This window comes from Otolemur garnettii, unplaced genomic scaffold (genome assembly GCF_000181295.1).
Source record: "Otolemur garnettii isolate 467f Iridium unplaced genomic scaffold, OtoGar3 scaffold00263, whole genome shotgun sequence".
NCBI classification, from domain to species: domain Eukaryota; kingdom Metazoa; phylum Chordata; class Mammalia; order Primates; family Galagidae; genus Otolemur; species Otolemur garnettii.
Window position 1 is genome coordinate 267,735 of NW_003852658.1, and position 10,318 is coordinate 278,052.

The 10,318-nt window shown below is 49.0% G+C and overlaps 1 protein-coding gene across 2 annotated transcripts in view; it reads left to right on the forward strand.

Annotated features, from left to right (window-relative positions):
• Window positions 1-10,318, forward strand: part of DVL3 (dishevelled segment polarity protein 3) — a 17,108-nt gene that overhangs the window by 2,539 nt on the left and 4,251 nt on the right. The window contains exons 2-13 of one of the 2 annotated variants that reach the window (XM_003802843.2): window positions 5,466-5,535; window positions 6,049-6,170; window positions 6,288-6,397; window positions 6,574-6,709; window positions 6,883-6,976; window positions 7,182-7,251; window positions 8,175-8,314; window positions 8,493-8,569; window positions 8,684-8,751; window positions 8,924-9,073; window positions 9,653-9,784; window positions 9,971-10,138. In XM_003802843.2, coding sequence (XP_003802891.1) covers window positions 5,466-5,535; window positions 6,049-6,170; window positions 6,288-6,397; window positions 6,574-6,709; window positions 6,883-6,976; window positions 7,182-7,251; window positions 8,175-8,314; window positions 8,493-8,569; window positions 8,684-8,751; window positions 8,924-9,073; window positions 9,653-9,784; window positions 9,971-10,138 — 1,337 coding nt within the window. The remainder of the gene's footprint in view (window positions 1-5,465; window positions 5,536-6,048; window positions 6,171-6,287; window positions 6,398-6,573; window positions 6,710-6,882; window positions 6,977-7,181; window positions 7,252-8,174; window positions 8,315-8,492; window positions 8,570-8,683; window positions 8,752-8,923; window positions 9,074-9,652; window positions 9,785-9,970; window positions 10,139-10,318) is intronic. The other variant, XM_012813411.1, reaches the window with a different exon arrangement.

Below are 10,318 nucleotides of genomic sequence, written 5' to 3' on the forward strand. Positions count from 1 at the left end.
GCCACCTTAGGTGTATGTGGCTGGCGCCTTAGCCGCTTGAGCCACAGGCGCCAAGCCTATATTTCTTTTTAAAATATGTTTAACTGGCTTAACTATTGAACTAAGCAATGTTTATTCTTGCACTCTCTGAGCCATTCACATACATTCAACAATGGGACTTAAACCACCCTTTGCAAAATATCAGAGTTGGCCTGCTTCGGGTTGAGAACAGTGCTAAAAATGAAGTGGAGACGATTAATTTTATTTTTATCCCCAGAGGGATAAATGAGCAGGAGACCTGCTAGCTATCTTGTCATAGAGGACTAATAGCTGACACATATATTGATTTCATTTATTTAACAAACTTATTTTATGGTACTTGCAATATACTAGGCACTAATCTAAATGCTTTTCAAATCTTTTAATCCTTAAAGTAACCCTATGAAATAGGCAGTAATGGCCCCAGTTTACAAATGAGGAAACTATAGCACAGGAGGCTTAAGTAATTTGCCCAAGGTCACACAGCTACCAAGTGGCAGAGCTTGATTTGACATCAGGAATCTGGCTCCAAAGTCTAAAGACTTAATCGCACAGTTGTAGGTGTTGTGATGATCATCATTTTACAGATGAATCCTTTTGGAGGGAGATATTAAGTCTTGGCGAACTATATTTTCTGGGGCCACCACTTATTAGAGTGCCACAAGAGGAAGTTTGAGCAGAGGCATTGACCCTTCCTGACAGAAGGGTCAGAGGAAGAAGTCTCTGCAGTCTCTCGACTCCAGGTTCACTCTCTGAGGTCCTGGTTGTGAGGCCTGAGAAACCCCCCAAGTCTCATTTGGTCTCCAGAAGTATTTGTCAGGCTCAGGGTAGACCCAGCTATCTTAAGTCGTTTGAGAAATGAGAAAGGATGGTGGAGAGGAGATGGTGGGTGGTACATAATGAACAAGGTACCCCACTCCCCCCTCCCACAGCCTGGCCTTGAGCTGTCGGAGGGGGCAACATGGCAACTTAGACCACTGTGTTGCTCACCCCTCCATGTCACTCACTGTCCTTCTTCCTCTGGGCCTTCTGCCTGGAGCACTCTTCCCCTGTTTCCTCCTAGTCCAAATTTTCCTGTCCACCAGGATGAGTTTTTCCATGAGAATGATCATGGCACTTAGCCTCTTTATCCTTACATCCTGGCACATAAGAAAAACTTAGCAGGTGTGTATCAGTGAACATATCTGCTGCTCTTACAGCTCTGAGCACTTTACACTTATAGTATACTTATATGAATTATCCCTAGACTGGAACCTCCCTGAGAACAGGGTAGGCTTTACAATGGGAAGCACAGGCCCTAAAATCTACTGGGCTTTCAGCAAAAGCTTTTTATTATTTTTTAAATTTTATTTATTTATTTATTTTATTTAGAGACAAAGTCTCACTTTGTCACCCTGGGTAGAGTGCATGGCGTCATAGCTCGCAGCAACCTCAAACTCTTGGGATCAAGAGATTCTCTTACCTCAGTCTTCCAAGTAGCTGGGACTACAGGCATTTACCACAATGCCTGGGTATTTTTAGACAGGGTCTCACTCTTGCTTAGGCTAGTCTTGAATCTGTGAGCTCAGGCATATATAGTTATTTTTTGAGACAGAGTTTTGCTCTGTCACCCAGGCTAGAGTGCCATTAGCATTAGCCTAGCTCATAGCAACCTCAAACTCCTGGGTTCAAGCAATCTTCCTGCCTCTGCCTCTCAAGTACCTGGGACTACAGGTGCCCACCACCACACCCCAGCTAAGTTTTCTATTTTTTTGTGGACACCAGGTCTCGCTCTTGATCAGGCTGGTCTCAAACTTCTGGCCTCAAGCAATCCTCCCATTTTAGCCTCCCAGAGTATTGGGATTACAGGCATAAACTACCACACCCAGCACCAAAAGCTTTTTTTTTTTCCTTTGCAGTTTTGGCCAGGCCGGGCTTGAATCCACCACTCTGGGCCTATGGGGCCAGTGCCCCACCAAGAGCTTTTTAATTGGACGAATAATGAATGGAAGATTTATTGGCCCTGCCATCAGAAACTTATATCTAGTTAGAGTGTATGGATCCTGCTAAAAATTGTCAGGTTAATAACTAGTTTTTATTGTATGCCTGAATCTTGGGCGGCGCCTGTGGCTCAGTGGGTGGGGCACCGGCCCCATATACCGAGGGTGGCAGGTTTGAACCTGGTGCCTGCCAAACTGCAACAAAAAATAGCCCGACGTTGTGGTGAGTGCCTGTAGTCCAGGCTACTCGGAAGGCTGAGGCAAGAGAATCGCCTAAGCTCAAGAGTTAGAGGTTGCTGTGAGCTGTGATGCAATCGCACTCTACTGAGGGCGACAAAGTGAAACTCTGTCTCAAAAAGATAAAATAGGCTTGGCACCTGTGGCTCAAGCAGCTAAGCCGCCAGCCACGTACACCTGAGCTGGCAAGTTCGAATCCAGCCCAGGCCCGCCAAACAACAATGACAGCTGCAACCAAAAATTAGCCAGGTGCTGTGGTGGGCGCTTGTAGTCCCAGCTACTTGGGAGGTGGAGGCAGGAGAATCGCTTGAGCCCAGGAGTTGGAGGTTACTGTGAGCTGTGATGCCAGAGCACTCTACTCAGGGCAACAAAATGAGACTCTGTCTCTACAACAAAAAAAAAAAGTGTGGCACCTGTGGCTCAGTGAGTAAGGCACCGGCCCCATATACTGAGGGTGGAAGGTTCTAACCCGGCCCTGGCCAAACTGCAACAAAAGCAGCCGGATGTTGTGGTGGGCACCTGTAGTCCCAGCTACTCAGGAGGCTGAGGCAAGAGAATCACCTAAGCCCAAGAGCTGGAGGTTGCTGTGAGCTGTGACTTCACAGCTCTCTACTGAGGGCAATAAAGTGAGACTTCTCTCTTAAAAAAAAAAAAAAAGAATCCTCTTTACTAGGACAAAACAAAAGCTTGCAAAAGTTAAACTTCTCTAAGATGGAAAGGCTAATTGTTTGAATCTATATTTGTTCCAGTTCACGTGTGTGTGTGTGTGTGTGTGTGTGTGTGTGTGTGTGCGCTATGTAACCCTGAGCCATTTGGCTCTGTGGTGTGAGAGTAAGTCCTGTCTGAGGTCTCCCAAGGCTGCTGTAGATCAGCTGATTGTTGTGAGTTAACGGAGCCTTGGCGGCCTGTCAGTGACTCCCAGAAAGAAGGGAAACATCTGTAGTGTGGACAGTGGTGGGGCCTGGTAGGGCAGGGGGGAAAAAGGACTCAGCACCAGTTTCCCACTCACGAGGAGACCACTCCAAAGCAGGCCACAGAGCCCAGGCCATGTGGTGCAAATACTCCCTTTTCTTTTGAGTCCCGGGTCCTATGTAGGGTTGCAAGCTTGGGATATCCTGCTGCCAGATTGGCAGGTCTGAGCTACCTCTCTGCCCCTTCTTTCCATCCTATTGTATCTATATTTTCTGCCATGGTGGGCCTCAGCAAGATACTTTGGACTGCTTTCTTAGAGTCCCTGTGGTTTTGGAAATGGTAGAAAAGCCAGAGCTGTCTGGGAAGGGGGAGGACAGGCTCAGTCTGTGAACTTGGCTGTAAGTCCAAGAATGTGAGCATCACAAGAAGCCAAGCACGTTCCAGGCTCTGGACAGAAGCTGCTCTAGGAACAAGGAAGGACTAGGCTTCTAGCCTCCTTCCTGGCTGTCGTCCCTCTCTGCCATATGTGTCATTCTCTTACCTATGGTCACTTCTCTCCAGTTCTGTACTCCTGGTGTGTTTGATAGTCTGATAATCCTCAGACTTTTCCATTCACTTCCCTGGCCTCAAGCTGTAGGCACTCTCTGACTTCTTGTCTCACCACACTCCCCAGGCCAAACTACAATCCCCTGACCACATCCCACACACACTGTACCCACTCACCTTCCACACAGACCCACCCTCTATCATTGCACAAGGAAGAATATGAGGCTAGGCGGGGTGGTTCATGCCTGTAATCCTAGCCCTCTGGGAGGCCAAGGTGGGTGGATCACTTGAGCTTAGGAATTGGAGTCCATCCTGAACAAGAGTGAGACCCTGTCTCTACCAAAAATAGAAAAACTAGCCAGGTGTGGTGGGTGCCAATAGTCCCAGTTACTTGGGAGGCTGAGGCAGGAGGATCTCTGGAGCCTAGGAATTTGAAGTTGCTGTGAACTAGGCTGATGCCACAGCACTTCTCTAACTTGGGCAACAGAATAAAACTGTGTCTCAAAAATAAAAAATAAAATAAGGGCCAGATGCTATGGCTCACACCTGTAATCCTAGTACTCTGGGAGTCTAAGGCAGGTAGATACCCTGAGTTCACAGGTTCAAGACCAACTTGTGCAAGTCTGAGATTCCATCTCTAAAAAATAGCCAGGTGCTGTAGTGGGCACCTGTAGTCCCAGCTACTTGGGAAACTGAGACAAGAGGATCACTTGAGCCCAAGAGTTTGAGGTTGCTGTGAGCTATGATGCCATGGCACTCTACCCGGGGTGACAAAGTGAGACTCTGTCTCTAAATAAATAAATAAAAATGAAATAGAAAAGAATAAAAGAAATTGTAAAATACAGTGGAAAGAGAATGAGTTCTGGAGTAAGGTGGGTAAGCCTGGAATTGAATTTCTTCCTGACATCTACTAGTTCTATAACCTTAAACAAGTTATTGAATTATTGATTCCTTACTGATGAAAGGAAGACCATACTATCTACCTAATGAGGCTGATATGAATATTATATATTCTAACTGTAGAGGGATAAAAATGGCAAAATAGGTAAGAATATAGACTTTAGAGTTAGGCTAACCTAACTTCCAAAATTCTAGCCCTTCACTTGCTAGTGGTGGGAATTGAGGTGAAATGCTGAACCTATTGAGCCTACTTCCTCATCTGTGCTACCGTATAGCAGTGTTATATTAAACGAAATCACACAATAAAGTGCTTAGCATACTGTTTGGCCCATAATACTTGCTCAGTACAAGAGAGAACTGTTAACATTCATTATAATGGCATGTAGAAGATGATCAGCAAATGCCCTCTCCCTTTCTCCTGTCTAATTTCCTTATATTCCTTGTCCGTACATCCCACAACAATGTCAGGACTCCCAGTTAGAAGGGAAGGGCAGTGATAACTGTGTGCCTTTTTGCAGTTTGAGATCAGAGGGAAAGAGAAAGTCTGGCCCAGGAGAGCTGGATTGGGTTTAGGCAGTGCAGTCTGGAGATATCTGAGGGAGCATCACGTGGGACAGTGATTTGTCAGCTACAATCTGCAATCACCTCCCAAACTGAGAGGATGCCCCAGGAAGGCAGCTGGCCTTGGTAGGGCTGGTGTCTTCCTGGTAATGCAAAGAGCTGTCCCTGGCTCTCCCCTACCTCTTCTCCCATTTGAACAGTCATGTGCCAGCAGTTTGATTCCTAACTTAGGGTGGAAGAACTCCTAGTTAGGATTTGAGGAGCCTCCATTTCCATCTCAGGAAGTTCTCTTTGACGTACCTTTCCCTGCAGAGTGGTGAAGGAGGAGATCTCGGACGACAATGCCAAGTTACCCTGCTTCAATGGCCGGGTGGTGTCCTGGGTAAGGAGCTCACAGCCTTTCATCCACCTGCATCCCATGCTGGGCTGGAGGGGGAAAGGCCTCGCTGAGATTATAGCTAGTGATTTTATACTTTAATATCTGAATATTCCTTAAGTTTTCTAACTGAACTGTTTCTCACCCCAGATTCTATAACCTTAATGAAAAGTGAGAGTGGTGGGAAGGGGGAAAGGAAGAGATAGAAATACACAGTAGAGACAGTAATGTCTCCTGTGGTCTTTAAGTCACTTTGCCTCAATTTCCCCATTCCCTGCTGATCTCTGCCATATGGACCACTGACCTTTTGCCCCAACTCCACCCCATGCCACCTAGCCACCTCATCAACCCAGGTAGTGGGTCCACCCACCATCTCAGCAGCTTTTGCACAGTCCTGTCTCTTCCCCCAATGTTCCTTGCTTCATTCTCCATAGGCTTTCATGCCCTGCCAGCAGCCAGCTACGCCCCTTCTCCCTGGTACCCCTTGTACCTAGTACCCTCTCCTTTTCTCCCCATCAGCTGGTATCGGCTGAGGGATCACACCCAGAGCCAGCCCCTTTCTGTGCTGACAACCCATCAGAGCTGCCGCCGCCTATGGAGCGCACAGGAGGCATTGGGGACTCCCGACCCCCATCCTTCCAGTGAGTGCACCTGAGAGTGGGGAGGATCTGTGCCAGAGGGCTGCATCAGTTCCGCCAAGGTTGGGAGGGGGAAACCCAAGCCTGCCCCTTCCCCACCAAGTCCTCTCTTCCCTGCAGCCCTCATGCCAGTGGGGGTAGCCAGGAGAACTTGGACAATGACACAGAGACGGATTCCTTGGTGTCTGCTCAACGGGAGCGGCCGCGCCGGAGGGATGGCCCAGAGCATGGTGTGTTTTCTCTGAACAGGGATGCATTCCCCACCCCTCCCTACAGCTTCCACCAGCTTCCCACCTCTTTGCCCTCCTTCCTGAGTATTGGATGTGCAGCCCCTGGTTGCCTCTCACTCCTTCCTTCATTGCTACATGTGGCACTGTGTGAACCCAGTTGCTCCCATCCCTTGTAGCAGCTCGGCTAAACGGAACTGCAAAAGGGGAGAGGCGGCGAGAGCCAGGGGGTTATGATAGCTCCTCCACCCTTATGAGCAGCGAGTTGGAGACCACCAGCTTCTTTGACTCAGATGAAGATGACTCCACCAGCAGGTAGGGCTTAGTTTCATGGGTACTATAGGGCAGGTTACCCTTGAGCCTTGAACCCTGAGGATGCTGGGCTCCCGGGAGGCATGTGGTCTTTATGCTGGGGACCTGGGCCCTGCATTTCCTCTCATGGGGCAGGGCTGGGCCAGCCTGGTGGGGAACGAATGTGGGCCCCACAGGTTCAGCAGCTCCACAGAACAGAGCAGTGCCTCACGCCTGATGAGAAGACACAAGCGGCGCCGGCGGAAACAGAAGGTTCCTCGGATTGAGCGGGTATGGAGACTGGGATGCTGGGGATGGGTAAGAGCAGATTATGAGCTCTTCTCAGGCAGGACCAAGGGTTATTCTTCCGTAGTTTCCTTCCCATTAGTTCAGGGGGAATAGGGGGCTAGTGGTAAGGGCTGACCTTGAGGAAGAGCCAGTCAAGAGTGAATTCCTGCCACCCCTACCTGCTGCTCAGAGCCTCTGTCTATTCCAGTCCTCATCCTTCAGCAGCATCACGGACTCCACCATGTCACTCAACATCATCACAGTTACTCTCAACATGGGTGAGTCTGATATATTGAGCACCTACTATATATGTCAGACACTAGGCAGATACGAGGAGTTCAGCTAGGCATCGAGTGTTATGTTTCCTGCCCTCAAGGAGCTATCTTCCCTAAGTGTCAACAGATACATAAGCTGGTCATTTCAGTATCTCATGATCAGGGCTGTGACAGACAAGTATGGAGAGCTGTGGAAGCAGCAGATGGCCACAGAGAAGGCTTCTTGGAGGAGGTAGTTTCTGAGTGCCTCATTCCTTCCACCTTTCAGCCATTGAATCCTTGTTATCTGGTTTCTACCCTAGATGCTCTTTTTAGGGGACAGCTAGATATAGTAAAAAGAGCCCAGTGTTGGGATTTAAATCTGAGTTTGAATCCTGGCTCTCCTGCTTACTGGCTTAGAAAAGTTATTTAAACTCAATGAACCTCAGTTGCCTACTCTTTAAAATGGGACTAAAGGGCCCCACGTGGTGGCTCATCCCTACAATCCTAGCACTTGGGAGGCTGAGCAGGTAGATTGACTGAGCTCGTACGTTCAAGACCAATCTGAGCCAGAGCAAGATCCCATCTCTGAAAATAGCCGGGCATTGTGATAGGCACCCGTAGTCCCAGCTACTTGGGAGGCTGAGGCAAGAGAATCGCTTAAGTCCAGGAGTTTGAGGTTGCTATGAGCTATGATGTCACAGCACTCTACCAAGGGCAACAAGTGAGACTCTGTCTCAATAAAATTAAATAAATAAAATGGGACTAAAAGTCTCTACCTCACAGCCAGCAAGCATTCAATGATAGCATGTTTGAGCCTACTGAACACAGTGCCTGATTCAGGTTCAGTAAATGTCAGTTCCTGTCATTTTCTGTTTTCTAATAATGGGCTGGGAATTTGGGTAGGAACCTTGCTTCCCCTCAAGGACATAAATTACTCCCTGTAGAAAAATATAACTTCTTGGGCATCTCCATTGTGGGCCAAAGCAACGAGCGTGGTGACGGCGGCATCTACATTGGCTCTATCATGAAGGGTGGGGCCGTGGCTGCCGATGGACGCATCGAGCCAGGAGACATGCTGTTACAGGTACCATTGCCTACCCTTGGCCACAGTGTGGATAGGAAGCAAGGAGACATCCCTACCCTCTGTACCCTGTTTATTCAGAGGCCTTTTCTTTGGGGGGAAGACTTTCTGACTCACCAAGCTGAGTCTCCCACCCCCACTGAATATAACTGTTTATCCCACTCCTGGTTCTCTTTCCCAGGTAAATGAGATCAACTTTGAGAACATGAGTAACGACGATGCGGTCCGGGTACTGCGGGAGATTGTGCACAAACCGGGGTATGGATGGAATGGCGCACTGGGGAGGACAGGGCAGGCATTTCTGGTTGTCAGGCAAAGGACTTGGTCTGGCCTACACATTACATGCCCTCACTAGGACATCCTTGTTTTCAGACCCATCACCCTGACTGTAGCCAAGTGCTGGGACCCAAGTCCACGCGGTTGCTTCACATTACCCAGGAGTAAGTGGATGGGGGACTTAGTCCTAAAACTGGTGCTTGACATAAGAGTACATGAGCCCTGTCTCTCCTTTCTTCTATGTTGCCTTGAACCCCCAAGCCTATCCTCTTGTGCCCAGTAGTGTGCCCAGTAGTGGGCAGGGTAGCAGCCCATGACTCCTCATCCTCCCTGCAGGCGAGCCTATCCGGCCCATTGACCCTGCGGCCTGGGTCTCCCACACTGCAGCCATGACGGGCACTTTCCCTGCCTATGGCATGAGCCCCTCCCTGAGCACCATCACCTCCACCAGCTCCTCCATCACCAGTTCCATCCCTGACACAGAGCGTGAGTGTCTAACCCTATCTCCTGGGCCCCAGCAAAAAGAGCCAGGTGGGAGGGCAACTCTTCCTTGAGCATCAGAGGGGAACTCAGCGCATTCCAGCTACACCCCACACTGCAACTTCTCCCAGTGGGCACTCAGACCCTCACTAAACAGTGTTTGCTTCTTATCCTGTATTGAACACCCAAGGTGCCTCAGTTTCCTCTTGTAAAATGGGACTAACAACAAATGCCTTGCCAGGTTCCTGTGGGTTTAATGAAAGGATATAAGTCAAGCATCATGACAGTGTGTGGCATAAAGTAAGCATTCAATAAATGATGTCCATTTTTATTCTCATAACATGCACATGTGCTAAAAAAAAAACATTCATTTATATTATTTAGTTCTTTCTTCAAATATCCTTGTAAAGTAGAATTAAAATCCCCATTTTTACAGAAGGGGAAACTGAGTGTCCACGAAGTCAGTACCTACAATTCACCCAGTATTGGTCCTATAGTTATTGGATGGCAGAGCTGGAATGTAAACTCTTGTCTCCTCTACTTCAAAGCCCCTTTCTGCCTCACCATTCTGCCTCCCACCCTCAGGCCTAGATGACTTCCACCTGTCCATCCACAGTGACATGGCCGCCATCGTAAAAGCCATGGCCTCCCCTGAATCAGGGTTGGAGGTCCGAGACCGCATGTGGCTCAAGATTACCATCCCTAACGCTTTCATCGGTGAGAGAGCCCCATGATGGGATGAAGGACGGGTGGGGAATAATGGGGCAGGGCAGGCCAGGGGACTTAAGAGCTCCCTTGGACCACTCCTTTGAGCTGGAACCAGCTCCCGCCTCATAGCATCTGTGAGGCCAGATGAGCCTAAGTCAGATGGGCTTCCCAGTCAACTGGCAGCCTTGCCCCCAGGCTCAGATGTGGTGGACTGGCTGTACCATAATGTGGAAGGCTTCACTGACCGGAGGGAGGCCCGCAAGTATGCCAGCAACCTGCTGAAAGCTGGCTTCATCCGCCACACTGTCAACAAGATCACCTTCTCTGAGCAGTGCTACTACATCTTCGGCGACCTCTGCGGCAGTATGTGCCTCCTCTACCTTCTTGCCCTATCTCCTGGCCGGGAGGGGGGAGGTGCCCAGGGATGTGGCAGCAGATGCAGGAACCCAAACTTTAGGGCAACAGAGCTGGAAGCCCAGCTCAAGGTCTAGGAGTTGTGTAGTGGGAGCAGTGTTCTAGCCTCTTTACCTGCCCTATATCTTA